The 22,361-nt window shown below is 41.1% G+C and overlaps 1 protein-coding gene across 1 annotated transcript; it reads right to left on the bottom strand.

Moving 5' to 3' along the window:
• Positions 1-993: 993 nt before the first annotated feature.
• vwc2 (von Willebrand factor C domain containing 2) lies at positions 994-20,479 on the bottom strand. The gene is made up of 4 exons (XM_017722479.2): positions 20,257-20,479; positions 18,175-18,906; positions 14,515-14,644; positions 994-2,021 (listed from the first exon to the last, which is right to left on the bottom strand). The coding sequence occupies exons 2-4, from the start codon at positions 18,820-18,822 to the stop codon at positions 1,870-1,872; spliced, it is 930 nt and encodes a 309-aa protein (XP_017577968.1). The 5' UTR covers positions 18,823-18,906; positions 20,257-20,479; the 3' UTR covers positions 994-1,869.
• Positions 20,480-22,361: the final 1,882 nt, after the last annotated feature.

Here is a 22,361-nt window from a genome sequence, read left to right as displayed (position 1 = left end):
ACATCTCCTAGATGGAGGGATATGCTGGTTGTCTGGCACTCCTGGATCAAAGAGAGAACGTTCTAGAGGCCTGACAGACCACAGAACATTCCTTACACAAGAATAAATACATTTGACTAATTAATTTAAAACCTGTGCATAATGATAACATTCAGCCATAATTAATTGTAGGATTTTTATATATCAAAGATTCAATTATAAATTGTGATTTGAATAATTCATGTCATTTGAGCTGTTTGGGTTTTTTACTGTCAGAAGGAGGTGACTTAACATCTGTGCTGTGGAAAAGACCTCTGAGAAAGAATATATGACCCATTTATAGACGTTGAGGACTTTTAAATCGAGTAGAAGAGTGGCAGCTACAGTGTACATTCGTATTTGTGTGTCTAAACCACTATTATGCTCTTTGTAACTGTAAATTAGTCTTTTTATCAGCTAAGAGGTGACATATTGGATGATGGAGTTGATTTAATTACTTCAATGTTGCATGCGGCTCATAATCCTTTAATATCACAACACCTGCTGTTGAGACATGCAATCGTACCCCTCTCATTTTTAATGCAGGGAGCCCAACGTTAAATACTTTTGAACTCTCCTGTCCTGTGCTGTCAATATTATGACAGTAAGCTTCTGAGTTGCCATCCATCAGAGCACACTTTCTAATTTACAGTGTGTCGTGAGGGGGCAGCGGCCAAGTTACTTTGTCTGGTGAGCGAATTGGGACACCATCATCCAAAAGCTGATGCAATCACTGAAAGCTTGATTGATAAGAGATTCAGAGACTTGCTGTGTGGCAGTGATGTCCCGTATGCAACAGCTGGGTCTCATTCTGCCCTTTGGACAAGTGATGCTCCACATGAAATCTAACATTTTTTTTTTCCCTTCAACTTCCCGATTTGACATTTTGAGCATGTCCCTGTCTTTTTAAAAATGCCAACAGACATGGATGGTATCCCCAGTTAGCCTGACATCGGTGTCTAAAGGCATATGTGGTTGTACACAGTGTAACTTGATTTATTTGAAACATGTAAACACAAATACAGAAACACGTCTTGTTAAAATGCACTTCAGTTCAGAACACAACGAAAAAAATAAACCTAAGATACAAACATCAGCAAGCTGCTTTTTTTTTTTTTTTTTTAATCATTTGAATTGCCTAAACGGTTCAACACATCCATTGAGCTGCGGAACGTACTGAGAAATGTGTCTGACACTGTGAGTGATTGCTGACTACAGCTTGTCTTCCTGACGTCTGACAATGTTTTTTTTGCCTTCATCCACAGTGACAGCTGTTTTACGCGCCATACATTCTAATGAGTCGGACTAAAGTCATAACATACATGATGGCATATCAAAATACAGTGACTATAAAAAATAGCATTTTACCTGTAAATCAGATATTGTCCCCTTGGCTCCTTAATTTTATCATAACATACAGAAATAAATATCCTTTATTAACGGTTATAAATCTCGATATAAAGTTTATGTAGTAATATAGCTGAATCTATCCCCATGTCCATTAGAACTCAGGCCTGCTTATGTATCGCTTATCATAAACTTGGCACTTTTCGTGACACTTTATGTCAGCACTGAGGCTGTGCCGCAGCATGAGGGATGTAGCACTATGTGGCCTGGCCCCTGGCCCCTGGCCTCTCTCCCAGGCTAGCTAACCCCCCACCCTGTGCTACATGCTATTTGACAGTCTGAGGTCATATAGTCACAAGCTGTCACAAACAGTCACGACAGATGTAATCCCCCCCATAATGCTGGAGTCCTGGCAGTCCTTATGAGCTCAGAGCTGCTGCGTTGGGCTGCTACAAAGGTGAAGGCTGGGGGATCGGTGTGAGCGCTGGACGGCCTGTGGCCACTCTAGCTGGGCTGACACTCGTTCCTGCTGCAGGTGGCCTGACGCTCGATGCGCCATGTGCCCTCCTCGTACGTGCAGTAGCAGATGGTGCATTCGTCGATCTTTACCTCGCGACCAGCTGGAATCACTGCAGTGTCTGCATAACAGTTCGGCCCTAAACATGCAACAGAGAAGAGAAGGTCAGGATCAGAGCTTGTACACTGCTGAAATACACTGCATGTCAAAAGTCTGGGGACTTCAAAATGCTTTTAATATGCATTCTGTATGTTTTTAATGACTTCACAATAACTAGAGATGTCACTTTTCCCTTTCCAATACTGGAACGAGATACTGAAACCTTTAGTATTGGCAAAATGATACCAATCTGACACTATTTTCTTTAAAAACATGGCCATCTGTATCCTGCTCAAACTGCCCCAGCATTCTGCTACTCTGTAAAATTTTTTTCCACCACCTACTATTTGTGAATAATTCAGTAAAAAGCAGCATGAGGTCAAATGTTACAATTTCTATAATGGGTAAAATACATTATTTTGCCAAAAATATTGGTTCGTTTGCCTTCACACGCATATAAACTTGAGTGACATCCCATTCTTAATCCATAAGAATAATAATAAGTTACATTTATATAGTGCCTTTCACAAACCCAAGGTTGCTTCACATAGCATGGGGGAAAAAAAAACTTTAATATGATGTCGGCCCAACCTTTGCAGCAATAACAGCTTCAACTCTTCTGGGAAGGCTTTACAACAAGGTTTAGGAGTGTGTTTATGGGAATTTTTGACCGTTCTTCCAGAAGCAAATTTGTAAGGTCAGACACTGATGTTGGACAAGAAGGCGTGGCTAACAGTCTTCACTCTAATTCATCTCAAAGGTGTTCTGTCAGGTTGAGGTCAGTCAGGCCAGTCAAGTTCTTCCACACCAAACTCGCTCATCTTTGTCTTTATGGACCTTGGGTTGTGCACTGGTGTGCAGTCATGTTGGAACAGGAACGGGCCATCCCCAAACTGTTCCCACAAAGTTTGGAGCATTAAATTGTCCAAAATCTCTTGGTGCTGAAGCCTTAAGAGTTCCTTTCACTGGAACTAAATATCCCCACACCATAATCCCCCCTCCATCAAACCTTCCACTTGGCACAATGCAGTCAGACAAGTACCGTTCTCCTGGCAACCGCCAAACCCAGACTCGTCCATTGGATTGCCAGACGGAGAAGCATGATTCGTCACTCCAGAGAACACGTCTCCACCGCTCTAGAGTCCAGTGGCGGCACTTTACACCACTGCATTCGACACTTTGCATTGTGCTTGGTGATGTAAGGCTCGGATGCAGCTGCTCTGCCATGGAAACCCATTCCATGAAGCTCTCTATGCTGTTCTTGAGCTAATCTGAAGGGCACATGAAGTTTGGAGGTTTGTAGTGACTGACTCTACATAAGGTTAGTGACCTCTGCGCACTATGCGCCTCAGAGTCTGCTGACCCTGCTCTGTCATTTTATGTGGCCAACCACTTTGTGGCTGAGTTGCTTTTGTTCCCAATCGCTTCCATGTTGTTATAATACCACTAACAATTGACTATGGAATATTTAGTAGTAAGGAAATTTCACGACTGGACAGGTGGCATCCTATCACGGTACCATGCTGGAATTCACTGCATTCCTGAGAGCAACCATTTCTTTCACAAATGTTTGTAGAAGCAGTCTGCAGGCTTAGGTGCTTGATTTTATACACCTGTGGCCATGGAAGTGATTGAAACACCTGAATTCAATGATTTGGATGGGTGACTGAATACTTCTGGCAATATAATGTATATGCAAAGACAATTCATTCAATGCAATACTTGCATTGTGGAACTAGATGAGCTTTCCAACCTAAATACACACAAATATTTTCAGCAAAAATGACTTGTGAAAAGAAGCTTTGTCTAACAAATTTATTTCTGAATAGCTTTATTAGAACACTAAACTTGACTTATATATTTTTACATGACACCTGTGGTACGTTTTTGATGAATCTGCAAAAAAAGTTAAAAAAAAAACAACAACTGTTTTTATGTATATGGGTGGAAAGTTTTTTTTTATTTGTTTTGCAAGATTTTGTTGTGGATGCTGTACTCTAGCCCGGCTCGCTCTCAGTGTGAGTTGTTCACATGTTTCAAATGGAGCGTTTCACCAAGAGAGTGATTACAACAATCTAGGTGTCAATTCGTTAGCTTATACTCACAACTTAGTGATGTAATTCTATATTTGTTTGATTGTTGTGAAAAGGTTGATGGATAAGGTTGTTATGGGACTACAACAAGATAACCAAATATCTGTTCAACCGCATAAAAAGTCCATGTTACATGTGATAATGTGCCCAGTTCTAGCCTTCTGTTTTAGGAATAATGCCAAATATTCGCGTGTTTTCTGATCAATGCTTTCTTCATAGCCTGCAAACATGTCCCAAAACTTTTGATAGGCAGTGTTCACTTTACTGAAAACAGCACCTGCTGATAGGCAGCGTTGCTTACAATATAATGTCCATTTCCATAAATGCAGCCGCTGTTAATGGACCTCACAGGCTGTTTGGCGACCATTCTCATTCTCAGAACTATGGACTCAAATGGTCATCCATATTAAAATGGTTTATAGCCTATTCTTTCCCTTCATGTGCTGTACCTTATTAGCAGCGGTGCTCATGTAAATGGCGCCTGAATAATCTCATTTGCCTCCAGTCTCTTTGTGCTCCACTTCAGTGGAACCCCAGACAGACAGAAATCAGCAAGAAGTCGCCCCTCTCGCGTGTCTCAAATAAGAACTATTACATGACAAAACCTTCTGCTTGCACACTGGAGACTTCAGCCTCAGGCTTTACATAAAACATGAGCACATTACAATGTCAGGGCAAAGATAATTGCTGGGCAGGGGGATTATCTCCAAGGTGTAAAGAATTAATGAATGTGAAGTACAATGACCGCCATCCAGCTAATGACAAAAAACACACAATCAAGCATACAATATGATATACAATACACTAATCAGGGTCTGTATCTGACAGAGTTGGTATCATATCATTAAAAACGTAGAGTACAGTCTGCGAAATCAGAAAAAAACATTATTGCTTCTAAATTATTTCACTCCTCCTTTAACTTGCTCACAGTAGGGGTATTAATCAACCCCCTCTAAATTTTAATGGTTCATTATATACAGAACTCTTCCACTGCATGCATTTTTAAATATATCATATGTATGTTCAATCCAATTCTTTTAAATCATTGAAAAATTGATGTCAAGGATAAATCAGAGACAGAAAAACAGCACTCAAGTCACTGCCAATCACTCTCACTCCAATTTCATTAATTAAAAAGCATGTTTAATGTGCTAGCAATGAAACAGGTGCTGCTACTTTTTACTCTTGCAAAAATGATATCTTGGCAAGTAATATTACCTGACATCTAATCTAATTATCTAATTATTTCTCACTATGAGATTGTTGTAAGAATATTCAAAGATTATTCAACCTATTTCTGGACATTTTTCTAGTTTTAATTGATTTTTGGTTTTAAACATTATTTCTTGATGAGAAATATAAGATACAGTGACTAGATTTGGGTTGATTTAACTTATTAAGGTATTATTAATTTCTATGTATTTTTTTTCCCCAGTAAGACACAGGATTGCAATGAACATGCCCGTTCCAAAATATCATCAAATATAATAAAGACTGTCTAATACAGGAAACACTATCTACATTCCACATAATATTGTGAAATGCCATAATAATAAAGTTTACAGATCTTCTTCAAAGCACATCACATAAATGGCCACTTGGTCACACTATAGCAAGAAATACTTTCCCAACAACACTGAAAACAACACTGAAAATCAATACTGATTGTACCATTAACAAATCTTAGCTCTGTCTTTGGCTGCATTTCCTTCTTGTTGGTCTTCCCTGTCATGTCTCTAAGCTATATGCTTTTGTTTTTGTTTTGCTCCACCCTTTCGTCCTGCCCCCCAGCTCTTTCTTGTTCTGTTTCTCCCTGTATTTATACTCCTGGTTGTTGTCTTGGTGTTTTTCTTTTAGTGGCCCTGTTTCGTGTTTCCCTGTTGGATATTAGTGTTTGCAGCTCTTTTGTTTCATTGCTCTTGTGCATTCCTTGTTTTTCACCATGGACTGTACTAAAACCTCGGATTCAAAATTGCATCCTGTTTCCTCGTCTCCTTCATTGTTACACACCATTTTAATCAGGTTTTTAAAATTCAGTTAACTCATGTTTTAAAATTCAATTTGAATCTTTTACAAAAAAGAAAAAATGATGATTTGTTATTATTCTCTCATGTATGCAATCAGGAACTTCTGCTATTATCTGATGCCATCTCTAACAGTGAGTTAAAAGTGGAATTCCACAGAATGTTCTACATTTCTGAATAATTCAATCAATATGATGTAAACAAAGTCATTCAGAGTGATTTGATGTGGAATGCCTCATTTTTGAGAAACTCAGATTTCTCTACAGTGGTGGAACCCGAGATTGTAATGTCTACAGCACAAACATAGCCATTTTAATTACTATCCAAAATGACCAGTGAACCTAATGGAATATCTGAAAAATGATCAAATCTGAATAAATAAGTTTCTGTGGGGACTATTTCACCTTACAACATTCTGTGTGTATATGTCTATGTACATATGAATGTGTTTTGAAAAATTAATTTAGGCAAAAAAACTCCAAACTATCATAAAACAATGCCTTAGATATCAATAGATAGACTCTTTCAAGTACCAACTTTCTGTGAGGAAGCCTCTAAAGCTGTTAAATCCTTCTGGTTTATCTGCAATACTATAAAATTCAATTTTTCTACAATGGAACATTTTACATCCAACCACTATGAAAGACTGTTTACATATTATCCATTTAATTCTATAGACTTTTTGAAAGGAAAATAGCAGAATTCCCAATCACATTTTCTTTTTTTATTCATTTGTAACAAACACTGTCTGGAATGTATGTAATCTACATGCCCCAAAAATGAAATGACATAACCTACTGGTAACTAGTGTTTTTTTTTTTTACTCTGGGTATCAACAGTGACTTTTTGTTTCTAGCAATATCTGAGCTCAGGACTAGCTTTCTCTCTAACTGACAAGCACTTCTTGTAAGTCACTCTGCATAAGAGTGTCTACTAAATACTGTAAATGTAAATGTAATCATAAAGACACATCTTTATGTGTATCTTTCAGCAGTGTACACTGCATCCAAATACAGACATTGTAAGAACACAGGCAGCTAGCAGAGAAAAAAAGGGCATTTTTAAAGGCAGGCAACCTTCCCTGCCCAGCTCTCAGTATAAGATAGATTGGCTCTGATACCCCCTACGACTCTCTGCAGAGCTTGATCGAGAGGTTGGAATGAGTCTTTAAGGAAAAAAGCGCATGAGCCGCCACGTTCTGAAGCATGCTACTTCGACCTTTTCGTTTGGGGGGAAAAAACCCTCCAAATAGATGCCTTTTTTCTTACAGCAAATGATGACACACTATTTGCAAAATGGCAAAAGCCATTTTAATTGCCTCTGACACTGGGCCTGGGCAACACAGATTCTTCATCTCTTTTTTTTTTTTTTTGCGAGCAGGCTGCAACAAACGTTAAGAGTGATTTTTTGTTTTTTTTTTTAAATTCAGCCTCTACAAAGGCATTACCATAGACAGAAGTGCTCCACTCGGGCAGGTAGAGGTGCATCAATCTGCATGAATATTTGGTTGATGCTGTCAAAACGTCAACTCGCTTGTATTTATAATGATTTCACAGTCTCCCTCCTGAATACCAAAGCTGTGTATGGAAATGCCACTGTCACGGCTGATTCATCAAGAACATTTAAATCCCAGATCACCCTCCGGCTCTGCATATTAGTTAATATGACTGGTGTGTGTATTTGACTGTTATGCAACTGAAGGATTTTTTTTTTTGCTTATTAACACCAAACTTGGTGATTAATAGCTGGTGAGGGAAGAAGAAGTAGAGGAAAATAGCTTCCAAACTTGAACTGAGCTGAGAAGCACTACTTGTGCCATCTTTTACAAGCAACTGAAAGCAGAGCGTAATCACCTTTTCAACATCCGGAGAGCAAACCTTTTCCTCACCAAGTATCAAAGCAGTGCTGTAGAGGCTAACTCAAAGGAGAGCACCATTAAAGGCTCTTTGGTCCATTCAGGGATGAGTTTCATTCCCTATGCTTCGCCAGTAATTGAGATAAAGAGAAAAGAAGGAGCAAGGCTCGAATCCTGAAAATGGCATGATCTTTTATACCTCATTAGAGCTGATGCTCGTAAAGAGAGCCCAAAGCAGCACAAATGGACACTGCACTGAGAATCAAAGAAAAGATCACTCTCTAATGCAGTTCTTCAGCACATATGTATTATAAATGCAGCTAAATGTCTTCACTCGTATAAGTGTATAAGTGCTGGAGGAAATAAGGATTTTAATTTGCTTTTTTTTTTTGTTTGGTGTGAGGAGATGGGACAAGAGCCAAAGCATGAATTATTAATTACCATTGTCATTATAGTCACATACTGCATTGGATCTTAGTTAGAAACCATGGTTTAAACATCTTCTTTCCCCTCTTTCTTATAATATGCAATATTACTTAATTCAGCCGATTGTTAGACACACTAAAAGTCTTGTAGACACCTTCTCATTCGACATTTCTTTTGAAATCGAGGGTATTAGTGGGGAGTTTGCTGCACTAACAGCCTTGACAGATTGCAGGTTGAATCCTTTTGTTGGATGATAAGTTCTGTATCATAAATGCCATTCTAGCACATCCCAAAGATACTGGGCAGAGCTCCATCAGTCCAGAGAATGCAGTTCTGCTGCACTACAGCCCAAGGCTGGGGAGCTTCATAACACTGTAGCTGACACTTAGCATTGACCAGCAATGGGTTCGCCTTAGAATAGCTGAATACATTCATTAGATGAAGTGTCTGGATACTTTTAAACACATTAGCTTATGAACAATAACTGTAGTTTAATTATTATTAAATGTTTCATTGGCTCTTCAGAATCTATACAATACACATGCATGGTTTAAATAAATTGTCTTCTATTTCCTTTAACTCATAATATACAATAATACTTGATTCAGCTTATTGTTAGATACAATGTAGGTCCAAAGTTTTGTAAACACCTGCTCATTGATTGTTTTCTGAAATTCTGGATGAATAGGGAGTTTGCTACAGTAACAGCCTCTACTCATCTAAGAGGGCTTTACACTAGATGTTGGAACATTGCTGTGAGGATTTGATTGCATTAATGTTGGATGATTAGTTGGGGATTACAAATTCCACTCCAACTTAGCCTTAAAGGTACTGGATGGAGCTCCGTCACTCCAGAGAATGCATTCCACTGCTCCACAGCCAAACACTGGGTGACTTTAAACATCTGGCCGATGCTTAGGATGGGGCATGGTGATTTTAGGCTCATGTGTGGCTGCTCCAGAGGGTCCCATTCTCTTGACAATGCATTCCCATGGGCATTATATAAGCTGTGTGCGCAGTTAGACTCCTGTGTCAATAATATGTGCACCTTAAAGTGTCTGAATTCACTAATTAAAATGAATGTCTAGATATTATTAGACATCTTGGTGTATTAATGGATTAGGGTTCAGTATACTGTTAAGTGAGAAGTATTCGAAAGAATACTAAACTTAACCGGTCCTCTTTAGCTGCTCTCGATATGACTTCTCTGAGCAGAAAATGCTTCAAAAGTATCTTCTACTGGATGACTGAGAGTTGCTGTAGGTGCTGCATATGCACCACTGATAACCATTATTTCTCTCCTCTTCAGAATCAGAGAGCACAATATCCCATTACAAAAGGCTGAAACCATAAATGCAATGAGTCCTTATGGATATATTCCTCCTCTAGTGTTGTGAGCAACAGCATTTAAGACGCTTAAATTGAGTTCTAAAGCAAACCATGAATAGTCCCCCTTAAGCTGCCATGAATATTTCCCCCAGTCATTTCCCCCATTTGGCAACGCGTGGAGTACCCATTCACCCCCAGCACCGTGCAGACTCCGGCCACCATTCCGCAGTTTGAAGTGCTTTCGGCTCTCATTCAGACAGTTTGCTGCAACCTCCTAAGATTAGTGGCAACCCCAGTGTCTAAGCCCTTCAAGAAGAGCGCCTGTTTTTTTCCATGTGTTGCCAAGGCGATGGCCTGCACGAGGCAGGGTCGCCAAGACAGAGAGCACAGCGGGGAAATAAGCAGCGAGTCTTTGCTCTTAAAAAGCTCCTGACGCTTCGTGCTGCGAGCCCCAGTTATGCTACAGGATAAAGGCATGTTCTGCCTGTGTGGCCGCTGGGGTGAGAAGTGTGGTGACAGCCAATTTGAAATAATCCTATTTGTGCCTGTACAAACTTGCTGTATGTTTGACATGATGGTACACCTTGCCACTGAAAATCCCAAATTTATTTTTTCAAACACTGTGTGACATTTCTGGTGCTGTTGCAGCATAAATAAGCAAAACGAGGGGAGAAAAAATGTTGACGTCTCTTATTTATTGACAGCCCCTGACTGACTGAAAGCATGGCCTGTACGTTAGAAACGAATGCGTGAGTGTGTTTTTCCCCCTTCATTCGATTCCCAAAGACGCTGCCGCTTGCAGATGTTCTTTGATATTCATGAACAACTGCCTGTGGTGGATGTTAGCAATAGCACTCACTTTCATCTCCCCCCCATGGCACTTCCTCAAGTGTCTCCCGGCATACCGCTCCAACAACAGATCCCAGGCAGTGCACGGAGCAGGAACATAATGCTCCATTCAGCAGCCCTGAAAAGGGCCTAAACCTCGCCTCTTCATCTACAACAAATGGAGACATCAATCCCCCAGACTGCTTTGAGAAATCTTTGTGCTTTTCGTGTCCCTAACACCCACTTAAAATTAATGGCATTTAGGCTAATAGGATGAAATGTGCACTGCCGTGATGAAGGGTTTCAGCAGGCTTGAACTGTGTTTAAGGAAGCCTAACTCTATTTTTTCTAGATTAGTCTGCACTGGCCACGTGTGAATCCGCAGAAATAGATAAAATGGCCTAATGACTTTGGACAAATTATAGATACGTGGCTCCTTTGAGTCGCAGGCTTTCTGCGAGACCTGAGATAAGTCAGGCAGACTGCAGCTCCCACTGGGCACAGTGTGCTCAGCATCGACTGAGTGTATGATTATGATTATGAGAGAACCGCTAGCATCCTATTTATACATTGATTCTCCACAGTGTCTTCCCATTTTTGTGTCAAGTCTACAGTCCAAAATGAAGATGACACCTCCAATTTCTTCTTTTCTTCAATGGCTATTATCATTTCATTGAGGAGATGTCACATTTTTCTAAAAGTGCCAGGCAGAGGGCTCTCTTTCATGCACCCGACCAAGTCAATCAACTGATAATGGGCACTTAATGGTTCCAATTAAACAATCATTTGCTCTCTCTGCCTTGTCTGAGAACCGTATAAAAAAAGTTACAAAATTTCAGCTAGCATTTTACTTAAACACATTGAAGTTAGGGTGGCAAACAGTTTGAGCCCAGGTGATCATTATCAGGAGTGCAGAGTATGTTAGATCTAGCTTACCCGGGACCCATTCTGTGGTGTCTGTGCAAAGGCTTTGAAGTCTTACTTTCTGATGAGTGCAAATCTCAGGGGGTCTGAGCATCTGCCTGCCTCTACCACCGCATCTGCGCCGGAGCCTTTGTACCTCAGACACCTGCAGCAAGAGCCGCAGAGGTGCCACCGCACTTACCTCTCTCACCCTCGCTATTCATAACCACCTCACAACACACTCTACCAACAAGGAAACAAAAATAAAGTCGTGCCACGAGAAAAAAGATAGTGAAAATTACAGGAAGCTCAATGCAAACAGACAAACTGTAATTTACCAACACAATCAGACTCAAACACGTCCTGGTAAACATACGAACCACTTGGGCTCTGGAATCAAGCCGCATTGTGGAATATGGTAAAACACCAGCGATTGTAATCTCTTGAGCACAAATGCCTCCAATCCATCTTAAAAAGCAGAAAGCCTGACTGCTTGAGTGCACACATGCATTTGTTATGAATTCCCAGATAACACCCACATACTTTAGTCTTAATGCCACACTTGCTCTGTTGGCACTATGTTCATCCGTTTCTGTGGGTTCTCTATGAGGTTTCACACATTCAGTCTGATCATCACAGCTAGCCCTGCCAACAAAAAAAGTCTCTAGAATTCATTTAGAAATCATTTTCTTTTCGGAAATAATTGCCTGTCTTCTGTTATTGTCAACACAATGAGGAACTTTAGCTGCCAAGTCTGAGATCCATATCCCGAGTCATCGTTCCTTTTTGCTGAAGGAGGCAACGTAGCTGACGGTGCCATGTTAGATTAAGATCAGTGAAGAAGCACAAGAAGCCATAGTCTAGGACGTGCTGTCTGAAATGATCTCAGGCGGCTCTCGGTAATCCACCCTGATCTAGCTAACTTTTCCCAAGACGCTGTAATGTGTTTCAATCATGCAACCCATACACACAGACCCAAGGTCTAGGGCTTTTCTGCTTTACAGCACATTTCATTAGTGGTTTCAGCAGAAAAAAAAGGTGTGAAGGAGAATTTTTCATTTGCACTCATCGCACACCATCCCACTATTCAGAGCAGTTAGCTGATCGAGAGCTTTTCAGCAGGCCACTCTACTGTTTTTGCCGGCAAATGAAGTGAGAACATTGTTTTTTTGTGGAAATGTTTAATCATCAGTGCCCTTGGGCTTGGTGAAAGCCGGGACTGAAACACCTGCTTGTGTTAATCACCTCATCTCACCTCCACAAATCAGGCAGAGAAACTTTGCCGGTTCATTAGTGCAAGTGCTGGCTGAATAATGTCTCCATCCTGTCGACGTGGCTAATGGAAAACAGTATCAGGCGAATATGAAGAAGCTTAATGCATCTGCAGATATAGGCCTTATTTGAGTTATTCATTACCACACAGCCAAGCGACAGTTTACAACACATCCACCGCATTTTCCAGCACTGTGGCAGGTTACAGGTGATGGAAAAAAATCCCAAGTTTCAGTGGCAAGAGTGACTCACTCTGAATGAGGTGCTTTCAGGAGTGATATTAAGATTTTGTTACTGCACTTCTTGCTTTCAAACCTTGACCCAGACCTTAACGTGGATGAAAGATCAAATACGAGCAGGCAGAACTGAAGCTCAGAGGTCATACCAATTTAATTCAAAAATACAAGGCGATAGATGTTGAAAAAGAAAAAATGGACCGTTTGACATGATCAAGTCTTCTATCAACTATCCATCTGGAAAACACTACACATTGGGTATCGCTAATCATGGGCCAGTAGCTTATTTATGCATGTTAAGTCATGCAAATGTGAACACCTGGTAACAGAACTGCTTCTCTTGAAAATGCGTAAAAACATAAATAAATATATAAATCATTTTACCAAGATCATTTGAATTCAAACCTGGCTCACCACTGAATCTGACCATTCCTCTTAAAGAAGATGGGGTTTCACACTGACATGAAATTACCAGCCATGTATCTCACATCAGAGGATTAAATGCCTGCAAACAGTGCTTCAGGCAATTTGTGCAGTACTATATGTACATCAGCTGATTTTACCATCTCCATTTCCTTTTGAATTTTTGCGTTTACAGAAAAGTAATATCACTTAAGTGATAATCACTCCGGTCCCATTTTTCACATGCAGAACCTCATTTTATATATAAATGTGTAAAAGAGGTATTCAACATTGAATGGCCTTACATGCCGCAAGCCAGGCTGCCTGCTTCGCTAATCCCCACTAGAAAATGACCTAGCAGTCTAATTGAGTGAGGTCCTGGCAATTCCATGGTGACATTATGATAACTCACTAAAAATATTTTATTGATGCAAAATCATTACCTCTTATGGCAAACAAATTTAATTTGACATTTCAGGCTGTGAGCAGGCCAATAAGTTGGAAGCACATGCAAAGCCAACACGTGGCACAGAGATACACTTCTATCACGCTGACTTCCTGGAGAACTGGGAGGGGATGGTAATTGAACATACTGCAGGCAAGTCACTGCAGTCATTTCTGAGAACTGATTTTCAGTTTCGTTATAGGATGGCGGGTGGCTTGGGGGGGCCTGAGGAAGAGAAAGAGGGAAATTTAGACAGAAACAGAGATGGGGGGGTGGGGGGTTAAAGGCATCATGTTTGGTTCTGTAAACCTGTTTTGGAGGCCCTTAGTTTTTGCACTTTTACATTTTTTTCAATAATGTTGATGGAGAATGTTTCAATGTAAATTGCATGTTTTATGAAGGAAACGGGATGCTCATGTTTGTAGGTGAGCAAGCAAGTCAGCATTTATAAAGGTTAACCTGATAACAGTGTTACTGGGAAATTACACTAATTACAAATATCTCAGTCGATTTCCATTCCACCTGTGGAAGGGGGTAAGGGTAGAGACTGTGGGCTCTATATCAACCAAAGGTTCTTCTTAGAACCAAACAACCAAGACAAGAACCATTACAAATCATTTAACAGTGTGTCCAGAGAAAGGAAAGCATGAGAGAGATAAAGAGAGAAAGCGAGAGGATGAGAGAGATATAGAAAGAGACAGAAGGAGAGATGTGACTCACCGCTCTTGCACACTGGGCAGCATTGGTCAGGCTCATACTCTGGATCTACACACTCTGTCTGTGGGCAAGCCGAGACAGAACACAAAACCTCCCCACTGGGCTCACACCGACACTTCTCACACGGAGACACCTAGACACACACAAACACACACAGATTCACACATACACACAGCAAAACCATTACACAGTGAGGTCAAGCACAGTGTAAGACAAAACCAAGTGTAATATAATAGCAGATATGAAGAAAGTGCAGAATCTTTTATACACTCTTAAAAATAAGTTCTTAAGAGACCCATATTCTACATTTCTCTTGCATCGCATATTGTTTTCCCTGAGCTCCATTTTGGTGGGCTTATGTATCAAAAACAGTTATAATTCATTTGTACATGACAATTTTCCAATTTCCAAGCAAAGAGTTTGTTTGTTACTGTGCCTTTAAGACTGATATATGTAAATAAGCTTTGTTCTAATTGGCTACCTCGTTCCCCATTAAAAAAGCTATCTAAGCTGAAACACTCCTTATAACCTCAGGATTAATGGGTGGGGCTAACCTGCCAGGCTAACCCAGGCTGAGTAGGCAGATATATGTAAATGTACTATTTTTTGTAACACGATAAGCAACAGTGGATTCAAAGCAGGCTGTTGTTGCAGTTTAGTTTACATACAGTATATGCTGGCTACTTGTTTTAACTATGATGTAACAATGTTTACATACTGCATCAAACTCTTCATTAAAAAAATTTTAAACGGGTCTTGATCTGGGTGTACATTTCTAGAAAATATCTTTTATTTGTATAGATTCTTTACATTATGTTGTATAGATTCTTTACATTATGTTCTTTAAACCTTAAACAAAGGTTCCTCAGTCTTACATGTAAATAACACAATTGGTTCATTGACTGGTTCTTCAGGGAATTAGAAGTGGTTCTTCTACAGTATTGTTCCAAAGAACCTTTTTTGGCACCTTTATAAGAATATGTATACACCTTTGCCAGTTGCCTTGCGAATGGTCGTCCATGACAAAGAACCTAATTCTGCCTGCATGGCAAATCCAGAGGCTCCCTGTCATGCAGAGGTTTGCTGATGCGTTCGTGTGGCACAGTGCCGCGACTTAATGCCCCAGAAAGCAGTGAGCACGCATACTGTAAGGTTACGCTCACTGCCTCCTCTTGGTCTCCGGGCGCAAAACACACGAGGCTCGTAAGCTTGCAGCATTCGTGAAAAAAGAACTGAATTCTTGCAGTATCCTGCCGTGAGAGCTCTCAAGAGACTATCTCTCAGAACAGAGCACAGAATGCCACTCTATTTCTGCCTAAACAAACAACATTTATTCATTGGAACATTTAGACAAGAACTGGCAAAGAGTCTGGGCTTTCATCCCATTGGTGGAACCTTCATAAGGTATAGAGGTGTGAACAGTTATCATCACAACCTCTCCAGCCATAAAACACTCACCCTGCCCAACCTGCTTCCTACAGAAGGCAGGCCTGCAGGGTCTAAACAGATATTATGCTGAACTTGGGACCCGCTGCCAAGACTCTAATTGTTAAGGTTGCCTTCTGCATATGCAATAGGTTCAGCTGAGCGGGAACACTAAATCCAGCCTCTAGTCATTACCACTCTTAGTAAATAGTGCTAACGCTGACTTTGGCGATAATAAATGTCTCCACTTGCCGCAGAGCTGTGGTGGTGTGGAGGTCTCCAGTGACAAACAGAAAGCGGAGACGTGCATGCAAAACAGAAGCGCAGAAATAAGCAGCGGAATTCCAATAGGTGAAAAACAACAAATAGCTCTCCAGCAGTGCCTTATGGTGAGAACCACAGTTCAAAAAGAATTATTTGTAAACCTGCTGCTGCTTGTCAGCGGATGACAACTTCAGCATCGGAAGGAGGCTTGCAACTAATCAAGGAGCTCCATCATGATCAACACCAAAAATGGGTGTCATTTGCATCTAAGCAGCAGCTCAGCATAACAGCAGGAGCACCTTTAGATCACACAACACCAAACAAAACAATGAGGATATATAATTATGGCGCTGCTCCCAGTGGAGAGGCATAGGCTTAGAAACTATCATGGATCCTGTAAGCGAGGTTGAGGCAGAGAAACATGCTATTGACTGATATATGCAAACAAATGCTGTTCTGATTGGTTACCTCATTTTCATTTCAAACTTTCCTTGTAATTTCAGCATCAATGGGAGGGACTAACCTGCTGTAGGCTAAATGAGCGGATATATGTAAAATGGTTGTTTTTTTTTGTGACATCACAAGAAACAATGAATTCAAAACAGGATGTTGTAGCTTAGTTGCAATACATGGACTGTAGAATGAATGGTACATTTTAATGATTACATAAAACATCAGATTCTTTCATCTCAAAAAAGTAATACATTTTTTTTCTTTGTTTTTCCATTATATGGGCCCTTTAAATGGCTCTTGCTTTGGACGAACGTTTCTAGGACTCAGGACCAAAAAAGAGTGTTATTTGCATGTAAACAGCAGGTCAGGATCACTGAATGAGCACCATTAGATCACACAACACCAAGCTAAACAATGAGGATGTCTTGTTACAGTGCTACTCCCACTGGAGGGGAACAGGCTCAGAAACTATCATGGATCCTGTGATTGAGACTGGGCCAAGAAAGGCAAGAGCAAGAAAAAAAGAAAGAAATACGAATGTGAACTCATTTTTTTGCTCTGCTGCAATCAATAGAGAATCAAGATATGATGTGAACATATTAGATTATTTCGACTTGACAGAAGAGTCCACTAGAGCACAAAAATTCAATTCAACTATGTGATGAACAGAGGCTAAGGGAACAGAGGTCCACAGTGAATGGCAACTCCAACTAACATTTTTTTTTTCTGCCACAAAATAAAACCACAGGCTAATGGTAGAGATACATAACAATTGTATGTTAATAATACGTCATGAATTACAATATTGTAATCATATACATATAATATATAGAAGAGCTGGGCAACATGACAATAATTATGTTATTATGATACGTTATGCCACAATATGTCACAATATACTTTTCTGAGCGGATCATGGATATCATCAGCACTTAAAAGTGCCTCCCAACTGCATGATTGATTACAGGGAATAAATAATTAGGCTTGTTAATTGAATTTAGTTCAGCACAGTATGTGAAATGTTCACTATCATTCACTATATTCATATTTTTGATCACAATTTTTACAATGGAGATTACTTTCTTGGTTTCACCTTAACAGATGTCAGAAAAAAATGACACATTGTGTACTGTGTAAAACATTCTGAAGGAGGGTGATGATCAAATTTTTGCCATCTCACCCATCTCTAATATACATCACTAACAATAATAGCAGATAGACTTTTTACCCTACACTCAAAAAATGAGATTCTTAAATAGTTATGTTTCCTGGAGAAAAAAAATATATTTTGGCATTATGTTGAGGCCCTTTGCACTTTTAAAAAGATTCACATATGCAATAGTTCACATTTGAACAGTTCTTTATGGCACTAAAAGTAGCTCTTCCATGGCAGCAATCCAAAGAACCCTTTTTTAGCACCTTTATTTTTAACAGTGTAGCTCATGGAATGCAAATATCGTCAGGAATAATGGGTGATGTCTGAAAAATACATATTTATTATAGCAGTTATTATGGCCTGACCTTAAACTCTTCCAGCGAGGCGTACGTCTTTCCTCTGAATTCACAGTAGTTCTTCTTCTCCTTACACTGTGGGCAACACTGGCTGGTGTCCACGCGGAGGCAGCGCGGATGGACCTTCGGACACTCAGGCTGGTCACACATGGGTCCCTCGTCTGTGCAGAGGCAGGGGCACGTAGAGGGTCCTGGGGTGAACTTTTCCCCGATCGCAAACACAAACCCTGTCTCATCCATGCAGCCCTTGCCCCTGTAATCAGGATATGCGTACTCATCGATAGTGTCCAGCGAGGCGTTGGCCTCTCCTGTCGGGCCTTCATCGGTCTGCTTCATTGAGTCCTGCTCACCCCAGACCTCTTGTGCCTTTCCCTGAGGTTTGGCCCCTCGCCGCAGGGGGCTCCAGCTGGGCCTCGCTTTGCCGGCACTGGTCTTGTTGCCTCCTCTCACCCCGTCCAGTCCCAGATTATTGATCTCCTCGAGGCGCTGCTGGGCGCTGGGGTTCAGCATGCCCTCCTTGGCATGGGTCAGGACCCTCTCTAGACGCTCCCTGTCGCCAGCCTCGGGCACCGGCACGATGGGACTGCCCCATGAACTCGTCAACAGGAGCCAGGTTATAAAGATAAGTCCTGTTGTCATGGCAATGGAGCGCAGCATTTCTCCTCCCCACCACCTGTATGGGTGGGATGACACCTGGGCTCACATAACACGCCTCACACGACAAGTAATGGCCGGGTCCATCTGCAGCAAGATAAAGACTTCAGCTAGTCTCCATTTTACAACAATCATTCAAAATGAAACATGAAGCGATCAAGCACGGTGGACAGTGCCTACGCTAATGGAATTCCAACAGGTCTGCTACGGCACTATTCAGCAAGACCAGCAAAAACATTTGGCCAAAATCAATAAAACAGTAAATGCATAAAGACTGAAGCATTACCAAACTTCAGAGAGCACTCCCAGTGTAATATACTGTCCACATTCAAAAACACCTCTCATTGATTTTACTGTCCACTTCGGGGTGATTGTTCTTGTGCTACCTAGGATTGTTTCTGCCCATTTCCTTTTCTGTAGGCACACACAAGTTGGGAGCAGCTGGAAATGTGTGAAACCCCACTGCATCGAGTGCAGTCACACATGACGAAAGCAATACAGACAGCAATCTTCCAGTCACACCTCTACACATCAGTGATGGACACAAAGGCAAATTGCTTCAAGGATTGAGGGTCGAATCATCAGTGCCTCAAACCCCGGCTCCAATTATCTCTCCTCTTCCCTGGTCAGTCATGCACAGTCAATCCATTAAATTAAAATCGGTTAAATGATGGGCACAAAGGTTAATCGAGAAATGGATCTGGAAGGATCAAGCCCAGCCAAAAGTGGCCAAAAAAGAAAAGAAAAAATTGAGAAAGAAATTGTGATTTCTTGCAGGTGGAATAGATGGCTCATTGACTGATGGTAAGGTGTTTAATTATTCATTCATGCATTACATTCAGATCTTAATGAAAGTAATACAAATAGGATAAATGAAAGAACTGAAATACTTCTATAGAGCCTGTTGATGCAGCAGAGAGATACAGGTGCAGAGAGGCTTCAGAGCATCGCCTGAGCACTTCAGCACATCAGAGCAGCAGGAACAGCGTCTTCAGCACAAAGCGATACGCTCGTATCAGTAGCACAGTATCGCATTTACAGGCTCCAGCATTGAAAAACGCATTTAAATCAACCTGCCAATACACTTTGGGGAGCTTGCCAGTAGACTTTACATGCACAGAGCAACAGAGCGCTAGTTACTGATGCTGGGCTCCTCTGCGAGCACACAGGGCTGTTTCATCCGCATCTTTATTCAGCCTCCAGTCAGTGGGAGAGCAAAAACACCAAGACTTTGTCGAAACTAAAGCGCTTTACCGCAGATATCAGTGACATCAACGCAATCCTCGCTTTTCACAGTCCCTGCGATTCCTACTCGATCTGCTTCGGTTACTTAAGCAGCCTCCAACATACGTCCAACTTTATTATGGCTTTAAGGAACGCGTTAAAATTCTCCAGCAGACCCCGCATCACCACGACATCTGGATTTCACAGCCGTACCTGCGCGTTGCTGCCGAGCTCTCAAAGTTCTTCTTTTCCGAAGACCGCCCAGCTAAAGGCAGAGAGGCAAGGCTCAGAGACACAGTCCGGAGATCAGGTGTTTGCGAAGGCTCTCCATAACCTCCCAGCCGCGTAGGCTGCCCACCGCTGCCCTGCCGAGCTGAGCTGAGCTGAGAGGAGTGGCCGGGTGGCCGAAAGCGCTCACTTTTGCTTCGGAGCCAGAAAAACCTCAGCACCGTGACGTCACATAGCGGGGAGTTGGAGGCAAGAAGCGTCAGCGCGAGATGTTGACGACCACCAGGGGGCGTACTGTCTCATCTCAACTGGAAGTGGGGAAACTTGGAGCAGTTCGCTCTTTGACACAACCTGTGCATAAGGACTCTCAGTGAGGGACTGGAGAGCAGGTGAAGCTGAACAACTGTGAAGTCCACTGGAGAGGGTGAGACACCGATCATCTCCGGCTGGAGTGCGCATCCTCCTCCTGTTCAGTCCTTTGAAGTCAACCTGAAAAATTAACCTGATGTACCTTGTCACACTAAAGGGGGACTCCACAGATTTTCCAGATTATCTCCCTGAGTCAGTCAGGTTGACATGTGAAGGCATTCCGAGTGGTTTGATGTGAAATGGCTCATTGTAGGGAAACCTACCAACCTTAATTTCTTTACAATGGTGGCAACAGGAGCCAGGGGTGATAGGAACCTCATGTGCATGGTCATATTAAAGGGGGCTTCCACCGATTTTCCAAAATGTTTGCATGATTCAGTCAGGTCAGTCACATGGACATAGTCATTCCGAGTGTTTTAAGGTGAAATGACTTAGTAAACAAACTTACCAGCCCAGATTTCTTGTGACAGGAACCAGGGGTCTCCATGTCTACAAGGCAAATGCCTTCTTTGGCTACTATTTTGTCTTACAGCATCCTGCATGTAGGCTACCTCTCCTCTGAATGTATTTTAAAGATAATTATGCCAAAAGCTAATTGTCACAAAACAATGTAATAGCTTTCTGTGTACTTGCTTCCAGAGGCATTCAAATTTTCAGATGCCTGGTTCCTATCACCACCACTGTGGACAATTCTGAACAGAGAATTTCACATCAAACCACTCTGAACGGCTTTGTGTACATCATAATGACTGGACTGTGCAGGCATTTGGAAAATTGGTGGAATTGCCCTTTATGCACAATTCGTCATAGCATGCCTCTCCATAGACATTTTTATTTTTCCCTAGTCTTTGATCACTGTGACTTTTGTTTGTAAAACATGTCCTGTTTATTGATGTCACTGTGCATCAGCAGGTCAGGAAAAATAATATTAACCAATTACGTCACATTTTCCCCATCCCCTCCCATCCCCCTCCCACGTCCACCTATCAACTGAAATGCTCAGCTAGCTAAGAGACCCTCCCTGATACTGTGTTTTACTTAGACATTCGTGCATGGTGATTTCTGATTCATTTAATTTTTTTCATTTTTTTATCACCTGGTTTATTGCAGAGAAACGTAACCACTCTGATATCTTTACTGTGCTGATGGAAACCAGGGGCCACAAAGTCTGCAATACAAATGTAGCCATTTTATTTAGTATCTGAAACCTCCACTTACATAGTCAGAATAAAGGTATTGTGCAGGTACATTTTTTATTAATCAAGGTAAAAACATTGTAAATGTACCCTCACAAAGGTACAGCGATGGTTTTAGGGTCCCACTGTGTACCTTAAATTTGTTATTTTTTATTTATTTATTTATTTATTTTTACCAAAAGAGAGTTTATTTGTCCCTTTTCATGAGCTACTATTTTAAAAGAGAACAATAAAATAAAAAGCCTGGAGACAAGATATGGTATGTCAGTACAGCTCCAGAAATATAATAGACTTGGATTATGGTACCATAATGTTCCTTAACTGAAGATACTGGAGACTAAAGGTACTAATGACAAGAGGTGTACCACGCTTGTAGAGTTTAGCACCTTTTTTCTGAGAGTACTGGTCTTCTGTTTCTATATGTAATCCTAATAATGATAAAGCAGCATCATATAAAAAGAAAACTTGCCTTCTGTGTTATTTTGCTTTTCAATGCCCTGCACATCCCTGTCTGCCCTGCACAAA

This window comes from Pygocentrus nattereri, chromosome 5 (assembly GCF_015220715.1).
Source record: "Pygocentrus nattereri isolate fPygNat1 chromosome 5, fPygNat1.pri, whole genome shotgun sequence".
Taxonomy (NCBI): Eukaryota; Metazoa; Chordata; class Actinopteri; order Characiformes; family Serrasalmidae; genus Pygocentrus; species Pygocentrus nattereri.
Note: the sequence above shows the minus strand (reverse complement) of the source record. Positions and strands in the feature narration are given on the sequence as shown.